Here is a 25,949-nt window from a genome sequence, read left to right as displayed (position 1 = left end):
AATGTGGAAAAGTGTAAAGTCATGCATTTTGGGATTAAAAGATTACCAGCTGTGTACTACATCGATGGAAAGGTACTCCAAGAGATTGATGAGGCTAGGGACTTAGGGGTATTGGTAGATAGGGAGATGAAGTTCAGAGGACACATTGCTAAGGTGTCCAAGATTGCACATAGGATTACTTGGTTGTTGAGGAACACACTGACATCCAAAGATAAAGAGGTTATTATTCCCATTTATAAAGCATTGATACTTCCACATTTGGATTACTGTGCTCAGGTCTGGTCACCTGGATTCCTTGGAGATGAGGAGGCTGTGGAGAGGGTTCAGAGAAGAGTGACCAAGTTGGTGAGTGATATAAAAAATGCTCCCTACATTGATAGATTGAGAGCTTGTGGATTGCAGAGATTGGTTGATAGGCGAAGAAGAGGGGATATGATAGAAACATTCAAATTACTAAAAGGTTTTTATAGGATTGATGCAGGGGAAATGTTTCAGCTGTGTGATAGTGATGGAAGAACAAGAGGCCATCTCTGGAAATTAAAGAAGAGTGTGGTTAACAAAGGTGTCAGAACAAGGTTTTTTGCCTGGAGGGTGGTGAATGAGTGGAATTCATTGCCTGACTTAGTTGTGACTCTTTGTCTGTAAATGAATTCAAGAAGAGATATGACAGATATTGTTTTGCTAGTTTGGGTCTCCCGCGATGAGTCTACTGACTCCATGGAGATACCCGTAATAATAATAATAATAATATCCTGAAGAGAAATTTCATTCCATGATGCATAATAAAAAGCATAGTCACTTGGATGTGCATATATTAATACTGACCCAGCCAAATAAAACTATCATGAAAGGAAAAACATCGGCATTAAAATTGTTATGAATTAAATAACAGTTAGCACATAAAAAATTATAGAATTTATTAATTTCTGTATATTTCATCCTTGGACATCACTGGGGAGAGACAAAAAGATTAGTTGATTATATTCAAAAGTGATGTGAGCCATATATGTGTTTACTTGCTCATAACTCAGTCATAACTGAGTAAATAGGAGAACACACTATTAGTTATATAGTTAAAAGTATGTAGTTAAAACTGTTGAGATTCAAATGGCTTTGCAGTTTTTCAAGTTTCAAGGAACAGGTGTTCAAATTTAAATCTATTTTGGCACAAAATCTTAGTTTGATTCCAAAGAATTCTCTGTGTAACATCAATGGCCAAAGTAAAAGAATTTGATGTGGTTCTCATATTCCTGGATTCTCGGCAGAATGGTCTATCTGAAATAACAATCACCAAGAATACAGATACTAGATAAACACCAGACAAAGATAGAGGTAATAATTTATCGCTGATGGATGGTAGTAAAGAGGATGGTTTCCAAAATTGTTTGAGGTGGTGTATAGATTAAACTTGCAGAGAATCCATACCATATCAGTAAAGCTGTTGGACTAGATGGTATTTCACAACAGGTTTTGAGAGCATGTCTTAAGAAGTGACAGCTCCATTGACCTGATTTTTCAATAAAAGTCTCGCTGCGGGAAAGGTACCCAGGGATTGGAAAGAAGGTAAGATAGCGCCGCTGCATAAGGATGGTAGCAGACTGGAAGTGTCTAATTATAGGCCTGTTTGTGTATCATCAGTAGTTGTTAAGGTCTTGGAGAAATTAGCGAAGGACTATATACAGCATTGGGCAGATGAGGGTAATGTTATCTGTGAGAATCAACATGGATTTGTTAAGGGGTGCTCTTGCTTTAGTAATATGATTGCCTTTTATAATAAGGTGACAAGAGCAGTTGATGAGGGAAAGGCATATACTGCCATTTTTTTTGGATTTTGCAAAGGCGTTTGACACGGTGCAACATGATAAGCTGATATTTAAATTGCGGCACATGAGTTTAAATGTCGGGTTAGTCAAATGAATTCAGGATTGGCTGACAGATAGGTATCAGAGAGTTGTGTATGGTGGGGCAATATCAAGGAAGCAGAAGGTTACAAGTGGGGTTCCACAGGGATCAGTTTTGGGACCTGTATTGTTCAACCTTTATATCAATGATATTGTCAATGGATTGCAAGGGGACATTAGTTGTTTGGGGATGATGTGAAGCTGGGAAGGGTTATCAGTAATGATGCAGATGTGGCAGCCATGCAAGAGAATTTGAATAAACTAGACAGATGAGCAAATGAATGGGGGATTTCGGTTCAATGCAGCAAAATGTAATGTCTTGAGGTTTGGGATCCATCGATGGGAAGATGTATACTCAATTGGAGGAGGTAGGGGAGACAAGAGATCTGGGGGTGATGATTGATAGAAAACTGAAATTCAGGGAGCATATTGCAAAGGTGGTAAGGGTAACTCAGAGGATTGCTGCAATACTGAGAAGGACGCTGACCTGCAGAGATAAAAGAGTTATCATTCCGTTGTATGAGACTCTGATCAGACCACACTTAGACTATTGCTCTCAGATTTGGTCCCCCAGGATTTGAAGGGGATAAATTGACTGTGGAAAGGGTACAGAGGCAGATAACAAAGATGGTTTCAGGACTGTACAATATGAGTTATGAGGATCGACTGACAAAATAATGAAATAACGCGTGTGTATGCATGCAATTTATCTGTAAGCTACACTGCCCAAATGAGCAGTGTTGGAATCACCTGTAACGTACAGTGACAAGTGTAAACAAATATCGGCGAGTCAGGCTGCAGTTGGCGCGATAATTCTTAAACTGCGTTAGATCACAGTGCATTTGTTTTGTGTAACAATAATTGAAAAAATATAATTCTTTTCATATTTTCAAGTGACACTCGTCATAATTCAGCCTTGTATCTATAATAAATAAATAATTATATGTTATGTTAACAAAATAAAATAAGATTTACAAAAATAGACCATTCTCACCACGAACATGCACCAATAATAAAAGTTTCGTATCTCAGAAATAATGCGCGCAAGCATACAATACACTGGCCAAACGAGCAGTGTCGGAATCACTTGTAACATGCAATGAGAAGTACAAACGAATATTGGCGAGTCTAGCTGCATTTGGCCGAATGTGATAATTCCGACACTGGGTTAGATTGCAGTGCATTTCTTTCGTAATTTAAAGTGCTAATCGAACAATTCCAATTATTAACTATTCAATCAATGCCAAAACATAAGCTTTAACATGTTGTATTGCATTTATATAATGTTGTAAGCATTGTTATTATTTGTAAACACAAACAAAATTTAATTTTTTAATTTTTTCCTTGGGGGTGCTGTAGTGTCGTAGTGCTTATGTACAAGCTGCCACTGAAGCTAATATAAATTTATTAGCTTCATATCCAGTAGTGAACTTGATATGGGAGTACATAGAGCTTATTTTATACAGAAATTGTAGTAATTCTGTCTCGGAGTGGTTGACCAAACTGCAAAAATGTCATTTGCAAAGTATAGTGAAATATTAGAGAAAATGATAATGAAGAAGTTACTTTCTAGATGTTCTTTAAAATATTCCACCAAAGTTGGTGAGAAAGAATTTCCCATGGTTATTCCCTCAAATTATATTATATGTATAATTGATTTGAAATAACTTGCAGGTATGGTGAATTTAACAATATCTGCAGGCAGTATTATTATTATTATTTTTTTTTTTTTATCAAACCCCATGCTTTACTGACAGATGCATCCATCCATCTTTTCATCATCATCCATCACTGAACATGGTTGTATTATTAAAACTCATACACTGAATTCATTCTATCTGTTCTACAAGATTCCCTTCAGTTGGAATCATTAAACAATCTGAAAATCATTGCAACTGTTATTAGACATATTCATGCCACCATCCACAAAATTAAGAGCTATTTTGCCAACCCTTATAATATGTCCTCTGAATTTCTAATCTCTGTCCACCATCACTCCGAGATCCCTAGTTTCATCAATTTCCTGTAACTCAGTGCCATCGATATGATACATAGTATGTAATATTTTCATCCCAGAGTGCATTATCTTCATTTTGCAGCATTAAATTGATATCCATTCATGCGGTTAGCCTAGTGACTATGCTTCGCAACCATATGCCTGGGGAAGGAGTGTCCTAGTTCTATTCCTGTCAACGATGTAAAGAACTTAAGGATCTTCTCAGCCATAGCCAAGTTAATTTTTTCATGGTTTCCCCCAACCAATTTATCTGGGGATTTTCATCCTGCAAGCAGGCAAACTGGCCCACTTTGAACACACACAGATTATAGTCATGAATATCGCCCTTAGGGGATGCAGCAGAGGAGTGGCAAACTGGCTGCATTAATATGCCAGTAACCCTTCATTAGGAGAAGACTCGACCCATCCTAGGACAGATGAGAAGGATAGATAGAGAGAGAAATTAATATCCATTGTACTTTGCCCAAACTGCCAATTTATTTAACTCATCCTGCAGGATATCTATATCACCTTCACAACTATTGCCTTCCCAGTTATGCTTCATCAGCATACAACTGAATATCCCCCCTCAAATCTTCCACTATATTGTTAATGTACAAATTAAAGAACAGTGGCCCTGTAGCACTCCACTAGTCACCCTCATTTGCCTTAATTCTAATCCACATACACCACCCTCTGATGTCTGTATCAGCTGCTTCTAGCCATGCCACCAGCCTCATATCTATTCCAGTTTGCTACAACTTATATAATCGTTTTCCATGCAGCTTTCTTTCAAATGTCTTTGCAAATTCCAGCAGTATCATGGTGTAGCCATTTCCTTTATCCAGTTGCACTGTCACCTTATTATAAAATGTGAATTCTCCAGCGATGCCAACTGGTCTGTAATTTGTTACTTCTATCTTGGAGATACCTCTATGTAATGGAATATCTACCCTCATTCCACTTCCATGGATCCTTGCTAGAGCTGAGACTTAGAGTCAACAACTTCATCAGAAGTGCTGCTAATTCACTTGCACATTCACGTAGCACGTGAATTGACATATTATCCAGTCCCACTGCTGTATTCACATTGATATTTTTCAATGTGTTGAATATCAATGTGTTGAATACCTGTAGTCCATCTACCTCAGTTCTCACATCAGTAACTGCAAAGTCATCACCTGGATGATGTATACCCTTGCAAAGTGATCACTTAGTAACTAAACTATTTCTTCTGTTTTTGTCACCTTCCTAAGATCAGTATCGATTAAAGTCATCCTTCCATAATCATTCTTCCTCTTACTTTCTGCATAGGTAAAAAACTTTTTTGGATTTACTTTGGCCTGCTTAGCTAATTTTCTCTCAAAATCTGATTTAGCCTTCCATATCATAAAAGCCTGTGCTTTCTGTTGTTCATGAGCATGCTGATTGCATTTTTGTTTATATTCATTCTACAGTGTTTTCTTTTTTTGCAGCTACTACTTTTTATTGCTACTAATCCAAATAATCCCTACTCGGTTTATTCTCTTGACCATAGGTATGCAGTCTGATACTTCTCTCAAACAATCCCTTCACTACCTCCTATGCTCTAATGATATTCATTCTATGTAACTTCTTATGCCATGACACTGATTCAAGTTACCACCTAAGTTTTTCATAATCACCATCTTTGTGGTTCCACATAAACTCCCTTTCTTGACTGAAAATTCAATGTTGATCAACCTTCCAGAACATGACTGTGTGGTCATGCTCACCAGATCAAAAGTAGAGTTGCTACTGTGGTTTATAGATAGATAGATCTTCTGATGCTGTTACCAGATCTCATATTCTCAAATCCCCTTTGATATCTATTATTATTATTATTATTATTATTATTATTATTATTATTATTATTTAGGCCTCCTAGGAGTCAAAAGATTCATCGCTGGAGGTCCTTCCTAGGAAACACGAGTCTATCAAAACTCATCGTGGGAGGTCCCTCCTAGGAACACAAAGTCCATCATACCACTCCTCAAACTCATTGATTATTCTCGCTCTCACCACTCTATCAGGCAATGCATTCCATGGTTCAACCACCCTCCATGCAAAGAAACAACTCCTCACCCTCTTGCTCACAGTTTCCTTTCATAACTTCCAGGGATAGCCACTTGTCATCACTCCTTCCTGCTGTTCAACCAAGCAAAAAAACTCCCCAGTGTCAACCCTGTAACCACCTCTCAAACAGTTTAAAAGTCTCAATCATATCACCTCTACTCCTCCTTCTATCCACTAAACTCTGCAGTCCACATTCCCTCAGCCGATCCTCGTTACTAACATTGTCATCATCATGCGTATCAAGGATTTAGGCCTAGCATGGCTTGTTCCGACCTTAGAAGTCATCGTTGAATCGTTTAAGAGGACGTCCTGGTTATCTTTTTTTTTTTTTCCAACTAACATTTCAATTAACATTTTACAGTCCTGAAACTATCTTTGTTATCTGCCTTTGTACCCTTTCCACAGTTAATTTATCCCCTTCAAATCTTGCGGACCAAATCTGAGAACAATAGTCTAAGTGTGGTCTGATCAGGGTCTTATACAACAGAATGATAATTCTTTTATCTCTGCAGGTCAGCGCCCTTCTCATTATTGCAGCACTCTTCTGTGTTACCTTCACCACCTTTGCAATATGTCCTCTGAATTTCAGGTTTCTATCAATCATCAACCCTTGATCTCTTGTCTCCTCTACTTCCTCCAGTATAGCTCCTCCAATAGAGTATGCAGCGTGCCATCGATATGTCCCAAACCTCAAGACCTTATGTTTTGCTGCATTAAACCGACACCCACAATCATTTGCTGATCTGTCTAGCTTATTCAAATCCTCTTGCAGAACGACCACATCTGCACTATTACTAATAACCCCTCCCAGCTTCACATTATCTGCAAACAACTAAATATCCCCCTACAATCCACTGACAATATCATTGATATAAAGTTTAAACAATATAGGTCCCAGTACTGAGCCCTGTGGGACCCCACTTGTAACCCTCTGTTTCCTTGAAACTGCCCCACCATACACAACTCTCTGATACCTATTGGACAGCCAATCCTGAATCCAGTTGACCATCTGACATCCAGACCCATGTGCTGCACTTAAATATCAGCTTATCATGTGGCACCCTGTCAAATGCCTTCACTAAGAAAATGGCAGTATATACCTTTCCCTTGTCTAATGCTCTTGTAACTTTATTATAAAAGGCTAACATATTACTAAATGAAGAGCGCCCCTTCACAAATCCATATTGACTCTCACAGATAACATTACCCTCATCTGCCCAATGCTGTATACGGTCCCTCACCAATTTCTCCAAGATCTTAACAACTACTGATGATGCACACAAACTGGCCTATAATTAGACACTTCCAGTCTGCTACTGTCCTTATGCAATGGCACTATCTTACCCTCCTTCCATTACCTGGGCACCTTTCCTGTAGCCAGACTTTCAATGAAAAGCCAGGTCAAAGGAGCTGTTAGTTCCCTAGCACATTCTCTCAAAACTCGTGGTGAAATACCATCCAGTCCCACAGCTTTACTGACATCCGGAGTACTCAGTATTTGGAACATGCTCTCCTCCTGCACCTCGAACCTGCCCTATCCCTCCAGTATTAAAATTTACTCCTCCAAGATGAAATACACCAATGAAGTGTTCATTAAACAATTCTACTATGTCCCCTGCATCAGTCACTCTATTCCCATTATTATCCCACAATGTCGTTCTTCCACAATCATTTCTCCTCCTACTGGCCACATAGCTAAAAAATTCCCTAGGATTTTCTTTGGATCTTAGGGCCAATTCTCTTCTCATATTCCAGTTTCACCTTCCTTACTATACTAGTCACTCTCCTGGTCTGTGTCTTATGTTCTTCATGCATCTACTCTTCACTTGTCTCCTTATATCTCTTCCATAGCCTCTTTTTCATGTACAATTCCTGTTTAATATTGTTTGTCATCCACTTTACACCAAATTGTGTCCTCTTTTTCATTTGTGGAATACAGCTTACTATTGCTGTTAACAAATATTCCTTCACAATTTCCTAAACACTAATGATATACCGGCCTTCCAATTCCTGCCTCCATGAAACTTCCCCAATTTGATGTCTAAGACTATTATATCATCATCAGTTGCATCAGTCTTGTGACTGGTAGCTCAGCAGCAATTTCCTTCATTATGTTCCTATCTCTTTGATACTCCTGCATATCTATTCATGTGTCTGAACAGTTCATCGCGAGAAAATTCTTCGCAAAGACTATTCATTGCAGAGAAATTCATCTTGGAGACCATCCATCGCAAGTAAAAATTCATAGCGGAGATTATTATTATTATTATTCAGGCCTCCATGGAGTCGAAAGACTCATCGTAGGAGGTCCTTCCTAAGAACATAAAGTCTGTCAAGACTCATCGAGGGGAGATCCCACCTAAGAAACACAAAGTCTATCATACCGCTCCTTAAACTCATTGGCCGTTCTCGCTCTCACCACTCAATCAGGCAATGCATTCCATGGTTCAACCACCCTCCACGCAAAGAAACCACTCCTCACCCTCTTGCTTACAGTTTCCTTTTGTAACCTCCAGGGATGGCCTCTTGTCATCACTCCTTCCCGCTGTTCAACCAAGTGAAAGAACTCCCCAGTGTCAACCCTGTAACCACCTCTCAACAGTTTAAAAGTCTCGATCATATCACCTCTCCTTCTTCTATCCACCAAACTCTGCAGTCCACATTCCCTCAGCCGATCCTCGTAACTATCCTTGTACAGTCCTGAAACCATCTTTGTCATCCGTCTTTGTATCCTTTCCACAGTTAATTTATCCCCTTCAAATTCTGGAGACCAAATCTGAGAACAATAGTCCAAGTGTGGTCTGATCAGAGACTTATACAATGGAATGATAACCCTCTTATCTCTGCAGGTCAGTGTCCTTCTCATAATTGCAGCAATCCTCTGTGTTACCTTCACCATCTTTGCAATATGTCCCCTAAACTTCAGGTTTCTATCAATCATCAACCCTTGATCTCTTGTCTCCTCTACTTCCTCCAGTATAGCTCCTCCAATAGAGTATGCAGTGTGCCATCGATATGTCCCAAACCTCAAGACCTTATGTTTTGCTGCATTAAACCGACACCCACAATCATTTGCTGATCTGTCTAGCTTATTCAAATCCTCTTGCAGAACGACCACATCTGCACTATTACTAATAACCCCTCCCAGCTTCACATTATCTGCAAACAACTAAATATCCCCCTACAATCTACTGACAATATCATTGATATAAAGTTTAAACAATATAGGTCCCAGTACTGAGCCCTGTGGGACCCCACTTGTAACCCTCTGTTTCCTTGAAACTGCCCCACCATACACAACTCTCTGATACCTATTGGACAGCCAATCCTGAATCCAGTTGACCAATCTGACATCCAGACTCATGTGCTGCAACTTAAATATCAGCTTATCATGTGGCACCCTGTCAAATGCCTTCACTAAGAAAATGGCAGTATATACCTTTCCCTTGTCTAATGCTCTTGTAACTTTATTATAAAAGGCTAACATATTACTAAATGAAGAGCGCCCCTTCACAAATCCATATTGACTCTCACAGATAACATTACCCTCATCTGCCCAATGCTGTATACGGTCCCTCACTACTTTCTCCAAGATCTTAAAAACTACTGATGACACACAGACTGGCCTATAATTAGACACTTCCAGTCTGTTACCACCCTTATGCAATGGCACTATCTTACCTTCCTTCCATTCCCTGGGCACCTTTGCCAAAGTCAGACTTTCATTGAAAAGCCAGGTTGAAGGCACTGTCAGTTCCCTAGCACATTCCTTCAATGCGGAAGTCACGGTAGAAAAAAATTGCAGCTTAGGTCGCATATAATTGAAAGATATATTAATTACCAGTATGTGCTGAAATGCAATAAAAATTTAAAAAAAAAAACACTGCAAATATGATACATGATGGATTATTTATTTTAAGATACAATCTATAAATTATTGAAATAAAAGAAACAAATAAAAAAAAAAAACTAAACCAATAATATACTGACATCGAGTTCGCGGTATCTCTCAGTTACAATTTATTATCAAATATCACACATCTTTACATAACCGGTCTGGCTGCCCGAGTGGTTAGCATATCCGCTTCCCAGCCAACAGGCTGTGGTGTTCGAATCCCACGTAGGCATGGATGTTTGTTATGTCCTCTCCCAATATGGACTGGTTCACCATGGGAGCAGTAGACCCAAAACTTCCCACAATGGGAGAGGCCTTCACCCAGTGGTGGGTAGAAAAAATAGGCTAAAATTTTTTATTTATTTTATTTTACATAACACATGTTAAACCAAACTGACTTCAATTTTCTAGTGAATAACGCTTTCAGTGAATTTTTTCTGCGATGATTTTTCCTACAACGAATTTCCCCGTGATAAATTTTCCTCTACATGAATTTTCCCCCGTGATAAATTTTCCTTGCGATGAATTTTCTCCCACAATGATTTTTCCTTTCGCTGAATTTTCGTGCAATGAATTGTCTGTGAACCGTCTGTTCATCTTCCAAGTCAAAACCACATGGTCACACTCTTCCAACTGGTGGGAGAGATGTCATCTCAGTTATTATCAACTCTTCTGATGCTATGACCAAATCCAAAACTCTTGAACCTCTTGTGATGCAGCCAATTTTCAATCCAGTCCACTGGTATGATACCTAAACTTATACACTTTAATTATCTGTTTATCATGTGGAAATCTGTCAAATGCCTTTGTAAAATCCAGAAAAACTATAACCTTTCCATTCATTTCATCAACTACTTTGGTTTCTTTATTATAAAAAGCAACCAGATTACTGAAATAAACCACAATCCTTAACAAATCCATGCTGACATTTATAAATAATATTACCTTTATCTGCCCAAGTCTTTTTTACTAATTTCTTCGAAATCAATTTTATTACTTCAACCTCAGAAGTAATACAAACTAATCTCGAAGTTGATGTCTTTATTTTAACTTTACCTTCATATAATTGCACTGTTTTACTCTTCTCCAATTGCAAGACATTTGTTAAAAAGTCAGGTCAATAGTCATATCAATTCCTTAGCATATTTTCCTTAAAATATCTGTGGAAATTTCATCCAGTTCTGCTTCCTCACATGCTAGTGAGGAAGCAGAACTTTTCAAAATACTGTCTTTTCATTCACTTCTACTTTTCCCATCCTTCTAGGAATTAAGACCTGCTATATTAGGATAAAAGCATTGTAATAAACTAATCAAAGAAATTTACTATTGCCATCTGCAGCCATCATCTTCATTTAACAGTCATTCATCCAGAAAAATTTCTCTTCTCACTGACACATAATAACAGAACTTCTCAGATCACAGCACTAGTCACGACTTATATTCTGTTTTCCTTTTTTTTTTTTTTTTTTTTTTCCATAGCATATTTTTCGCTTTAGAGGACATAGAAGAGGATGGCTTAATTGTGAGTGAGCAGGAAGTATTTGAGGAAATAAACAACCTTGATGTCAATAATGCATTAGGTTTTGATGACATATCACCATGCATCTTAAAGGAATGTTCCAGGGAATTGGCAGTAGCATGGACATGCCTGTTTAATATTAAAGAGTCTTACAACAGCACAGATCCCAAGAGAGTGGAAAGAAGGTAAAATGGTTCCACTGCATAAAGGTGGTGATAAGACTGTGGCTATAAATTATAGGCCAATCTCTATATCGAAACCGGTGTGGGTAGTGGCCTTTGCCATAATGCATAGCATTATATATATATATATGTCCTTAAGCATACGTGCTTTGCATTATGGGATACTAAGTGAATTGATGTGAAGTCATAGACCTCTATATAGTATGACCTTGATGAAGTCACTTCACGCACAAACTTTGTTTTGTTATTCTTGAATAAAGGACTAAACCAAGAATATAATTTCTTGGCATCTTTAATTTATAGACAAATATGTTTAAAAATATAAAATTGTTATCATAAATCAGTTTACTACATCTAGCCTCTATATTATGTGACAATATGATTATTTACAATAAGTTTTAGCAAATATTGTTTTTAAATTGAATGATGCAGATTTATTTTTTTCTTTTTTCAGTTCATAATATGTATGTGACTGATAATGGGTAAGCTGCATTATTTCTTTATATATATATATATATATATATATATGAGCTAAGATGATTTGCCAAAATTTATTCCTGCTTATATGAAATATTTCATGCAATATTTGCACACTAATACTTTACAAACTGAAGTCATTTTTGTTGAGTAAATAATGTTGTGAATAACTGTAAATAATTAACTTAAATTTGTTCTTAGTGCCATCTGAAATTGGTATTTATTTACAATCCAATATGATAACATCCAATGTTTCAAGTATTTCCCATTTTCTAATTTTGAGAATATGAATATCTCACTTTTATGAAACTCCTAAATGCAGTATGTATTCCTCAGTTAAAAATTAATATATGAGAATCGTGTACACATTACTTCTGAGGTATATATGGGCAGTAAATGGCATTGGTGTGGATGATGGTAGTTTCAGTTCGCTGTAGTTGGTGGATTGAGTAGTGGACATGGAGAGTTGTAGAATAGGTAACCTCCCTCGATGAGTCTTTGGACTCCTTGGAGATGTCACGTAATAATAATAATTAGTCTGCAGTTTTTATTTTTTCTTGGCATTAAACCAAAAGAGAGAGAAAAGTGCAGTTGAAGAATGAGGTACTCATTTTATGTCACATCCTAAGTGTGGGATACAATATCATTTTTTTTTTTCCATAAAAAATTCAAATACAGTAGTGAAACATAAGTGGTATCTGTTACCAAATTCAATTGAGTATTTACACTTATTTGCTTGTTTAGACTCGTTATTGGGTTTAATGGAATGAAACCAGTACAGTGGAACATACTGAACACAAATTTGTTGGATCTTGTATTTCATTTCTGTCACAAAGGCATCAAAGGGACAGAATAAAATGGAAAAAAAAAAACAGTATACTTCACTGCAAAAAATATAAACTTGTTAGAATCAGCAGCAAATTTGAAAAACCAACCTAATTTTAATAAATATGGTTGAGTTACACGTCTCCAAGATTTGAGAAACTTTATTTAAACTTTTTTTTTTCACTTATTGTTTTGAGTGCTTTTGTGCGTGTATTTTTACAATGTTGAATGATAACAATTGTGAATTATAGGATCCATTAAATGTGTGTTTAACTGTTTCTCTGTGCTGTGTTCATTCCATTAAACCTAATAATGGATCATTTAATTCTCTCCAAATTACCAGAAGTAATATATCAGCCTTTTCCTGTAAATTTACAGGCCATAGCAGCAATAAAAGAAGTCCACTTTTTATAATTATCTCCTAATTCACATCTACTTTAAAGAACATGTATGATCCTTATTATGGAAGTTTGTATATTGCTGTTAAGGCTTAAATACAACATCATACACAGAACAAAAACAATCCATCCATCTTTTACTGCCTCTAACTTAATAATAAAGTAACATTTATCAGAAAGATTTTAGCAATGCTATTTCACCATATCCTATGTCCGAGGCACATCACAGCCAGAATCTTAAAGAAATACAATCTTTGTACCACTTTCACGCCCCACTTAAAACTAGCTACCTTTATCCGCTCGGTACCCTAATTGGAAGTTATCCCACAGAAACTCAAAAACTTCACTCTCCTTGTTACTATATACTATCTCTTCTTTCCAATCCACATTCTTATAATTAAAACCTCCCATTAGGATGATCTTCCTTTTACTTTCCCAACTAATTTCTTTAAACATTTCACAATCAATACTCTCCACATTTCCTGCCTATTACAGCATCCTATTAGATATACATTCTGTTGATCTCAACTTCACACCAAACAGCTTCAAAATCTTCACACGTATTAGTATTTTATACTTCGACTCAAGGACACAATTCCTCTGCTACCAATAACAGTACTCCCTCGATCCTCTCTTCATATATCTATCCTTTCGTAATATTCTATATCCCATCCCACCATTTCAAGTCCTGACAGTATATCATCCTCAGTCAACCAAGTTTCACTTATGCCAATTATCTTTGGGTTTACTGATCCAATCAATGCTACAAACTCAGCCCTTTTATTTCTGATACTCTGTACATTAACATACACAAGCATAACAACCTGCTTCTCAACCTCTCTCTGATTTTTTGTGGTACTAATTTTGCATCAACTCTGTGTACACTTAGTAAACAACAATCGCTCCAAATGACTAAACTAACCAAATGCATTATATCATCTTTGAAGCAGTCTGACTTCCCTTCAAATTTGTTCTATACATTCAAAAATTGAACACTCTTTGCTTAAAACAATTTAGCCATTTGTCATTCAGTATCATTGCGCTCCTTCTCAGTTCACTACTGTCACATCTGGGCAACAAACTAACCAATTTCCCAATAACACTTATTCTTCATTTCCTGCAACAATCCCTTTCCACTTTCCTTGTAGCACTATTCAAGTCATTTGTATCCACCACTGCCACTAATTCTGATGCCCGTTCCTTCCTTCTATGCAAAGCATCTGATATTTCTTTTATTGTACCACCCGTAAAATATGTCTTGTGCACTTTTTTCTTTACAACATCTTCAATGTGTGAGTCATCATATAAAGCAACCCTGTAATCCTTAGATATTTGCTTCTTGTTAACTTCCTTGTCATTTACACCAGCTATGCTCTTGTTTAAAACATTCAATTTCCATACATATAACTTGACTCTTTATTTTCATTAACTCTTGCCTAGGTTCTTCCACATCACTTCTATTATTACCATTGCAAGCACCTCCATCCATTTTCTGATTATTCCTGGTAACACCATTCTCATTTTTGGAATGTCCTAGCCTTTCATCGCACTTCTCACATACTGTAATACATTCCTTTTTATCGTTCCATCTAACACTCCATAAATCTTTAACGTTTTTGGACACATACATGAAGCATCTTATCCATTGCAAAAATTCCAGGGAAAAACTTGATCTCCGAGTCTAAACCTTCCTCACTGCTGGCATATACTTCTTTACAGACACTGCCACAATTTTTGTAATGTTGAAAGTACTTCCATGTTAATTACGTAAATAACCAAAGTGAACAATTTTAGCACTATAATATTACAGTATAATTATTATATCCAATCTTTCAATCACACTAAAGCAATATTATACAAATCAACCCATCATAATTTAGAGGGGGAAAAAAACACTTTTCATAGCACCGTTCAAATAGACTATTTCTCATTGCAACACTGTTACACACACACACACACACATTATATATATATATATATATATATATATATATATATGTTACCCACAAAGTGTCAAAAACAGGCATTGTATAGAATGCCTCCATGGCCAATGGCCAAATGAGCTTCATGAAGTACATTAAATAACTCAGAATCTGTGACGTAAAACTGGATTTCACTGATGCCTTCTTTAACAGGATAAATCAACTTACTTTTGTTTTCTATGACCATCACATCATAGCGATTCAGCAGCCAAAAGTCACGTGGTATCTTCATAGAAGCCATCTTAGCATTTTTCACATCGTTCACTAACTTTTGGTAGGTAGTTTCAGTTAAAAAAAACGCAGTTTTTAGCACCATTGGCTCAAACTTTAGATAGTTCTTCATAGAATCGTCGTTGCATGTCAACATGCCATGATTCCTGGCCAGACAATGTAGCTTTCTCAGCCCCTTTTTGTGCAGCAAGACGAGTGTCGAAAGTCAAAACCCAGCAATGCAAATGGCGGAAGTGCTATGGCTCTCTGTTTGAGGCGAGTGTCAAAAGTCACGCGATTCACCTTTCCACATTAAAAGTCACTGCCAGGAGTATTTTATACTTTGCTGATTTGCCTTTTGGCATTCTATAGAATGCCTAGGAAATGTGTGAAAATCTAAGCATTTCATACTTTGACGTCCCACTTACACATTCTGTAGAGTGCCTAGGCATTCTGTGCAATGCCTAATTTTACACTTTGTCGTTAACATATACACTAATTGACTGATTTTCCTTTGCTCAAAAAGTATTCCTGGTGAGATTTTTACAGGGTAGTTCACCATTACTGAATCCCCATCTATTTTATCTGGACTCGGGACTGGCATATGGCTGGGACATATTCATGATTGTAATCCATGTGTGTTCACAGGCCGGTTTGCCTGTTCTGGAGGACAAAAAACCTGAGTTTCTAAATGAAACCTCCCCCCCCCCACCTCCATATGAGACTAGCTAACTCACCTTTAGTCGAAAGAGACCAGATAAAGTTCCTCGTGTCACTGAGAGGAATCAAACCCAGGTCTTTCCGACCAAAGGGCTTCGTCTATACTGATATATATATATATATATATATATATATACATACATACATACATACAAGTTAGTTTGACTGAATTTGGTCTATTTGTATAAGTTTTGCCATTGTTTTTTTATGAGATATTTGTGTACTTTATTTGATATGTTGTATCGTTATTTGTTTCCATTAATAAGCAGCCACCATACCTCAATTAATTTTTTGTCGCCCAGTCAGCAACCATTTAATGATTATATTTAACATAGCATAGTAGTGAATCTTGTGGCATTCTATGCTTCTGGCATGTACACTTCCTGTAAATCATTAAAAATTTAACAGTCGACAAATGGATGTATGCATGAAATATAGTACAATGGAAAGTACATGATTTGGGTGTTAACTTATTATTATTATTCAGGCCTCCATGGAGTAAAAAGACTCATCGTGGGAGGTCCTTCCTAAGAAACACAAAGTCTATCAAGACTCATCGAGGGGAGGTCCCCCCCCCAAGAAACACAAATTCTATCATACCACTCATTGACCATTCTTGCTCTCACCACTCCATCAGGCAGTGCATTCCACGGTTCAACCACCCTCCATGCAAAGAAACCACTCCTCACCCTCTTTTTTTCAGTTTCCTTCGTAACTTCCAGGGATGGCCTGTTGTCATCACTCCTTCCTCCTGTTCAACCAAGCGAAAGAACTTCCCGGTGTCAACCCTGTAACCACCTCTCAACAGTTTAAAAGTCTCAATCATATCACCTCTCCTTCTTCTATCCACCAAACTCTGCAGTCCACATTCCCTCAGTTGATCCTCATAACTATCATTGTATAGTTCTGAAACCACACTATTTTCTTTGTTATCTGCCTTTGTATCCTTTCCACAGTTAATTTATCCCCTTCAAATTCTGGGGACCAAATCGAAGAACAATAGTCCAAGTGTGGTCTGATCAGGGTTCTTATACAACGGAATGATAACTGTTTTATCTCTGCAGGTCAGAGTCCTTCTCATTATTGCAGCAATCCTCTGTGTTACCTTCACCATGTTTGCAATATGTCCCTCTAATTTCAGGTTTCTATCAATCAACAACCCCAGATCTCTTGTCTCCCCTACTTACTCCAGTATAACTCCTCCGATAGAGTATGCAATGTCCCATCGATGTTTCCCAAACCTCAAGACCTTACATTTTGCTGCATTAAACCTATACCCCCATTCATTTGCCCATCTATTTAGCTTATTCAAATCCTCTTGCAGGGCTGCCGCATCTGCACTATTACTAATAATCCTTCCCAGCTTCACATCATCTGCAAACAACTGAATATCCCCTTGCAATCCACTGACAATGTCATTGATATAAAGGTTAAACAATATAGGTCCCAGTACTGAGCCCTGTGGGACCCCACTTGTAACCCTCTGTTTCCTTGAAACTGCCCCACCATACACAACTCTCTGATACCTATTGGACAGCCAATCCTGAATCCAGTTGACCAATCTGACATCCAGACTCATGTGCTGCAACTTAAATATCAGCTTATTATGTGGCACCCTGTCAAATGCCTTCACTAAGAAAATGGCAGTATATACCTTTCCCTCGTCTAATGGTCTTGTAACTTTATCATAAAAGGCTAGCATATTGCTAAAACAAGATCGCTCTTTTACAAATCCACGTTGACTCTCACAGATAACATTATCCTCATCTGCCCAATGCTGTATACAGTCCTTCACTACTTTCTCCAAGATCTTACTAACTACTGATGACACACAAACTGGCCTATAATTAGACAATTCCAGTCTGGTACTGCCCTTATGCAATGGCACTATCTTACCTTCCTTCCATGTCCTGGGCACCTTTCCCACAGCCAGACTTTCATTGCAAAGCGAGGTCAAAGGCAGTGTCAGTTCCCTAGCACATTTTTATGCTTTAATAGCAGCAGATTTATTGAGCTGGAAATGTGTGAGCCTCACAGACAGACACAAGTAGCATGTGTCGAGATGAGTAAAATTTGCAAGAAGTGTTGATGGATTTAATTTTAGACAGTGTGGTTGAGAAACTTATGTCAGTGAATTTTAAGTGAAAGTAAAGCAAGAGCAAGGAAAAAAATAAGTAAAGAAAGTTCAGGAGCCGGGGACAGAGAAGTGATAGGAAGGGAAGAAAGTGGGAGAAAATGGGAAGGTGGGGTAAGTGGATAAGAAAGAGAAAGGGATACCAGCAAGAGAATGAATGGATTTGTGAGGAGCATGATGTACTCAGTTATTCAGGGTATACAGAGTTGAGTGTCAAAGGAGTGCTTATATGGAAGAACTTATATGGAGAGTGCAACTATGGTAAAGTGAGAATGTGGATGAGATGATAGTGATGGTTTATATGAATGATTTGAGAGGAAGTCTGAATTCAGCTGTGCAAGAGTTTAGGATCCACGTTAGAAACTGTGAGGGAGTGAATGTACTAAGTATTGTAATGCAGAATTGAAAAAGGGGCAGTAATTGTGAATAAATAATAGCAAAAATGCAAACATTTTTGTATTCATTTTTGCATACCCAAATGGATGTTTGGAGTGCATGTGATGATAAGAGAGAACTGTAAAGGTTCCATTTGAGCAAAGTAGCATGGAGATATTTGTAGAGGTTGTTATGTAAACAAGTAAGAGCGTCAGGGAAAGGAAACTAAAGTTTCCAGGGTGGAAGGTAGCAAAGCAGTAGAGACTGAAGAGAACAATAATAGTTATGAAACAGTTTCATAGTTGCCGGCCTGGTTAGCTGAGTGGTTAGAGTATCCGCTTTCCAGCCAAAAGGAAGCGGGCTCGTATCCCACCGTGGGATGTTTGTGAAAGTATTAGTGGTGATAGTTGGCGCTAGATGGTGTTAAGTGATGAAGGTTGATGGAGTAGTAACACAAAGAGTTGTACTTCCTGGAGGTGTGATATAATAATATACTCATATATATATATATAGCCCCATGTACAAGCAGTCACAAGAACTATGACACAACAATACCGTGTGTGGGCAAACAGTTAGAGAGAGAAGAAAGAAATTTGTTGATTTGTTTCTTTAAAGAGCTTGGGATTGTTATCATTGGTAAAAAACAGTATGGGGGTAGACTGTTCCAAAGAAGGGATGTGTATAGAATGGAGGAGGAGAATGAGAAGTTGATTTAGTAAGTATGAAATTGAACTGTATATAGGTGTTGATCAGGATGATAAATGTTCATACATTATTATATGGGTATCTCCATGGATTCCAAAGACTCATCATGGAAAACCCATACTAACCTCTATACATACAATACCTCTCCTTAAATTCATTCACTGTCAGGGCACTCACAACTCACTCTGGTAATCCATTCCATTCAGTCACCATTAGACAAGTAAAAATCTAGTATGCACACCCAACTCTTACACAACTTTTAAGAGTGATTCCCTAGTTCTCCCATTATTCATCATATATTGAAAAATTTCCTATGTGTCAATCTTATAGAATCTCCTTCAACTTGAACTCATAGAAAGCATTCCCAAGACATGACACTAGCTTGTTCAGCCATCTCTGAAACCTTTCCATTACCTCCTGATCCCAAAGAAACCCAGATGACCAAATCTGATCACAGTAGTCAAGATGCAACCAAATGATAGCTTATAGAAAGGAATAATATCCTAATAAACTTTAACAAGTAAAGTTTCAGTTAATCTAGTAAAATGTGTTTTACAGCATCCAAGATCCTTTCAGCTATTTTATCAGCTTTTGCAATATTCCATCTGAACCTCAACTCTCTGTCCACTATTATCCTCAAGTCCCCAACCTCATCAATTTCATGCAATTCCTGCCAACATACGAAGGTGGTCTGAAAGGTTCTCGGCCTTGACCATAGATGGCAACACTATCAGCAAAATTCTTTTTCTAAGTTGGTACATCTGTCATCCATGTGAAATTGCAAGTCATTCTATCAAGTAGTTTGTTTTATACAGCTGTCTAAAGCAAAAGTGTTGTCTGTATCCTTTAAAATGGATAAAATTTAGTATAGTGTGGTTATAAAATTCTTTGTAAAAGAAGGTTTAAATACCAAAAGAAATTCATTAGAAGTTCATAAAAGTTTATCGGCACTCTTCTCCTTCATTTTTGACAATTAAGAAATGGGCTACCGAGTATAAACGTCGCCGTACCAGCCTTGAAGATGATCCACGTGAAGGACGTCCAAAATGTGTAACAACACCAGAAATCATTAATCGTGTGCACGATATGGTATTGGATGGCCAGAGTCAAATTGCGTGAAATTGCTGAGACTATAGGCATTTCAAAAGAACGTGTAGGATATATTTTGCATGAAGAATTGCAAATGAAAAGCTTTGTGCAAGATGGTGCCACACATGCTCACAGCCGATCAAAAACGCACTCACATAAAAATCTCTGAACAGTACTTGGAGCATTTTAACAAGAATAAAACTGATTTTGTGCATTGATTTATTACAATGGATGAGACTTGGCTTCACCATAACACACCAGAATCCAAACAGCAGTCAAAACAGTGGACAGAAGCCAGTTGTTCAGCGCCAAAGAAGACAAAGTCAATTCCATCAGCAGGAAAGGTCATGGCATCGGTGTTTTGGGATGCAAAAGGCATTTTGTTTATTAATTATCTTGAAAAAGGTAAAACAATAACCAGGGAATATTATTCCGATCTTTTAACCAGACTAGATGAAAAAATTCGCAAGAAAAGACCCAGTTTGCAGAAGAAAAAAAATCATCTTTCATCAGGATAATATACCTACCCACAAAAGTGTTTTTGCAATGGGAAAATGAAGGGATCTGCACTATGAATTGTTGGAACATCCACCTTATTCCTGAAATTTTTTCTCCTTCTGACTTCTATCTCTTCCCAAAACTAAAACTACTTCTCATTGGTCAGCATTTTTCTTCGAATCAAGAGGTGATTGCAGCTGTAGAGGGGTATTTCGCAGATTTTACTGAGAACCACTACAGGGATGGGATAATGGTGCTGGATCATTGTTGAAATAAATGTATTAGTCTTAGGGGAGATTATGTTGAAAAATAAAAATAATTTTGAAATTATAACGTTTTCATTGTTAGGCCGAGAACTTGTCAACAGAACAAAATTAATCAATATTAATCAAAAAATGAATTGAAAGCTCCACTTCAAAGCACAAAAGCAATAGCAAATATAATGGAAAAAAGCTGTATTAAAATTAAAATGAATAATGAAACAACCGGGAAAAATAAATAAAACCAATAGAGGTCTCATTCAAGGAAGTGGATTGTCACCAATACTCTTCAATATATATATATATATATATGTGTGTACGGAAAAAATTTCAAGAGAGTGGAGGAAAAACAAAATCATAGGAATTAAGATAGGAAATAAAGAATTAACCAGCCTTTTGTATGCTGACGATCAAGCTATTTTTGCTGAAAATGAAGACCAATTACAGAAAAATCTGCACATATTGAACAAAACAATAGAACAGTATGACATGAAAATCTCAATAAATAAAACAAAATCAATAGAATTTCAAGGTAAAGAAATTAAAAGATGCAAACTAGTCATCCACAACAAAGTAATAGAACAAGTGAACAAATTTAAATATCTAGGAAATTACATAAACCCCAATGCAGAAATCGACATTGCATATAAAAAGTAAAAATTCTTAGCAGTCATTGGAACTTTGAACAGACACAAACAGATGTCTAGAACAACCCAAATAAAACTATATAAAATAATAGTCAAACCAATTCTGAAATATGGCAGTGAAACATGGACTTGGAGAGAACAAGATAAGAGGCAAGTGGAAGCTGGAGAAATGAAGTTCCTAAGATCGCTCGCAGGCTATAATAGAATAGACAAAATAAAAAATGAAAAAATAAGAAAACAATTATCCATAATTAGCATAATATATCACAAACTATAGAAAGAACTGCAAAAACTATGTAGAAAGAATGAATGAGGCAGAGGCGAATGCTGGTCTTGAAATTTACGCTTGCTCTTGTTATCATTCAGGGAGTGAGAGGTGTGATTGAAGTCTGATTAGCGGAATAATGAATTACTGACCATTTAAAACTCTATATTTAGAAATTTATGTACATTTAATCATACAAATACAACATTTATTTTACAAATGATATTCTATCTTTTTCAATTTAGCTACTTGAATACAAATTCTACCCTACGGTTCTTCTTTATGAACTGGTCAATAAAATCATCATAAAAAGTTGGTTGTAACTTAAGTTTTCCAAGCAACACGCACACTTGTAAAGGCTGGCTGCAGCTCACTGGCTAGAACTACGTTGATTGTGTATGGCCTTGTGTTTAAGACAACGTGAAGGGAGTGGAAATGGCTATGCACGTGCATGAAATCACAGTGCTGCAGCGAGGACCTGGAAGCTCCCACAACCGAGCAAGCCAAGGTAACTTTTAGACGAGCAAGCATCGGCCTTCGATACACAATGCAAAGCTCAATTATTGCCGCGCAAGCTTCTGACGTCTTCTGTCTACAAAAATAAAAGCTTAAATGGAATGCTTATAAATGCATTTATTAACAAATAAATATTATTTCTTTTTCAATTAATGAGCTTGTGCAGCAAGCATGGAGAATTTGCCCCTAGAATGAGGACAGATGCCTAAATATTGCCTGGAAATATAAACTAAAGGGACACCGATAGGAGATGGGCAGAAGACTTTTTAAACATCTGAAAACATTACAGGCAAACACTTGCTTACTATGCAAAGCCAAGAAGAAGAAGAAGACACATTTCTGTTCATTCATTTCCAGTAAACAGAGACTCCAAAGTTTCAAAAATGAGCATAACTGCTTGTAAAATATGCAAAAAAAAAAATTCATAATTTGTGGCATCTTAGAAAACAACATTACATCTGTTATTTTAAAATTTCTGTAAATATTTTAATTTAAAAATCCTTGTACAATATGGAGATTGGATAGTATTTTGTTTGATACAGCTATGCAACTTCAGTGAGATTAGTAAACATATTTAGATATTTACTTATTCATTGACTGTGTGTTCTATTAGCAATGCAAATATAAGAGAAAGAAAACATTGTAACATTGTCAGTATGACCTATGAAATAATATTGCCACCGATAAGTGATAACTAATTAACTCAAAGGGTGAATTATATTTGTATGAGAAACTCCATCATCATAAACATTGCTAATGTTTATGATGATGTGGTGGCAAATTGATAAGCATACCAACACTGTGTTGTAATTTTCACTCAATATTTAAATTAAAAAAAAAAAAAATTAACTAGATAAAAATGGGTTATTTTCAAAATCCAGAATGTTTTCTGGGACATTTACTGATGTAGGACAGTGTACTAGAATCCAGGATAGCTAGTCACCATATGTATACCTCTTCTTAACTGAAAATTCAATATTTTGCAACTTCCCAATTCAAGACCACATGATCTCTCTACCCATTCAGCAGCAGTATGTGCATGTGTGAGACCATCTTGGGTTATGAACAAAACTGATCCTCTGACCAAATCCAACACTCTCATACCCAAGTTCCTTCCATCTCATGCTGTTTCAAATAATTATCTTCTAGTAGGTGTATGAATTTCATTTGCTTCCTTTCATATGATCTTTCCTCCTTCCAGCTCATCTGTATAATTGAAGTCCCCCATGATAATTACTCAACCTGCACTCATTTTGCTAATTTGCTGATGCATGTTTTCCACATCATTCCTTGCACCCCCCCCCCCCCAGCCTGCAACAGCAACCAACTGCATATTTTGTCCTATAGGCCTCTATCTCACATTAGATTGCATCGAACAAACTGCCATCTGCTCACCTATCCCAATCCCAAATTTTTTGACTGAAATTCATCTGTTATCATCAGCAGTACTCCTATCCCCATCCTGTCTTTTCTATCCTCCATGAAAATACTATACCTCTGACATTCTCTCTTGACTACACTGTTTGCTCTCAGCCAAATCTCACCAATGCCCATAACGTTTGGCTAGGTTGCACTAGCCACTGCCAAAAGCTTATCTCTCTTATTCCCAATACATACTTCTAGCATTTGACATACATAAAATGTAGCATGTGCTTAGGTCTCCAACCACTTTTATACTTGGTATTGACTACTCCATGGATTTTGTTGCTTGAAAATCTAGATTCTGCATTTTTACTCACCCGTTTCATGGGTGCTGCTCACATCCACCAAACAGAAAACTGGTCATAATCAACATCACTAAACAGAAAACTGATCATAATCTTCAAATGCTTAACACATGTCCTCAAGGACACAGAGAATACTGCAAGAGTATAACATGATTTAGTTTACATTATAACAAACTTCTTATCACCAAATTTCCTCCAAATTAGTCTGTTACTTGTCATGGATTCAATATTGTCACAACTTTTACATTCTTCCTGAGTACTTCTTACTGCATCAGTCTCTCTAGATTTTGGTCTTCCTCTGGATCTTTTATTTCTGTCATCTTGGCATCAAACTCTTATGCTAACCTTTCTTCTTTTATTCTGTTTAAAAAAAGTACTACTTTTTTTTCAAAAAATAGAGAAATATAGCTATGAGAGCAGTTAATACATTGAATAAAAAATAAACACGAGTGTTTTTTTTTTTTTTTGGAGGGGGTAATTGTGAGTTTATTTCCCCTCCCCATGTAATTGCATGCTAATTTTTGTTTGTTTTTGGCAACAAAATTTTGCCTTTCCACTCCCGAGTACAGTCATTGCTTGCTGAAGAGTGAGCATCCATGCATTGCTCCATATGGAGTGGGAAGCTCTGATGCCAAATCAGACTTCTGAGAATGAATAATATTTTACCCGTGATTGTTGATCACGGCCCTCAATAATCCCCAATCATGTAAACACCATAGAAACATCAACTGTAAAATCACTGGCAGGATCTCCCAAATCTGTAAAGAATCTGTATTTACAGATATTCTTATCGAAGCAAGAAAAGCACAATCTAAAAAATTACTTCATGCAGCATCCATGAATACCAATTACAATTACCTCCCACAAAACTTTAAACTTTTCTAGAGGTATAATATCAGAATGGGACCTTCCTGCAGATCTGCACTGAACTCAATAACTTAGGAGTGACAGCCATGAGAAGAATCCTCATATATATAAGGATGGACACCTGGTTACCACTAAGAACATTACCTTATCTTCAATACATCAAAATCACAGTACAGGTAATTCTCGTTTTACACAGCCTTTTTTTTTACATGATTTTGAAATAACACGGTTTAGAAAACAAAAGCAATTCTATTTTTGCATGGTATATTTTGATTTAACACAGTTTGAATGGCACTTATTTTTAAAATTTCTGTTTGAATTCAGTTCTGTTAAAAAGGGTATTTCCATTATAATTATCATTTCCTAGAACGGTACGTATGTACTTATTGGAGAACCCCCTCGATGTTTTAAATATCAGGGATTACTCTACGCTACAGAATGTAGACAACTGTGGTGACAAGAAAAAAATAAATTTTTATAATTACGATTCACTCGCCATTGGTTCCAAGTAGAAGATGCCAAGCAGAACTTAGATAGTGAAATCACAAAAGTGTTGGTGGCTTTAAAGCAGCTAAGGATCGTGTGACTATTATTTTGCAGCAATGCTTCAGCAGATTGTATATTAAAACCATTACTCAATAATCAATCCCTAAGACCGCAGGCAATG

The 25,949-nt window shown here is 36.9% G+C and overlaps 1 protein-coding gene across 1 annotated transcript in view; it reads left to right on the top strand.

The window, feature by feature from the left end:
* The window catches only part of Cad74A (cadherin 74A), an 850,889-nt gene that overhangs the window by 792,924 nt on the left and 32,016 nt on the right, over positions 1–25,949 (top strand). The window contains exon 38 of the mRNA XM_090396473.1: positions 12,042–12,069. Within this exon, the coding sequence (XP_090252599.1) occupies positions 12,042–12,069 (28 nt within the window). The remainder of the gene's footprint in view (positions 1–12,041; positions 12,070–25,949) is intronic.

The sequence above is a fragment of the Typopeltis vanoorti genome, chromosome 8, assembly GCF_054136105.1.
Source record: "Typopeltis vanoorti isolate ZY-2024b chromosome 8, IOZ_Tvanoo_1.0, whole genome shotgun sequence".
Taxonomy (NCBI): domain Eukaryota; kingdom Metazoa; phylum Arthropoda; class Arachnida; order Uropygi; family Thelyphonidae; genus Typopeltis; species Typopeltis vanoorti.
Note: the sequence above shows the minus strand (reverse complement) of the source record. Positions and strands in the feature narration are given on the sequence as shown.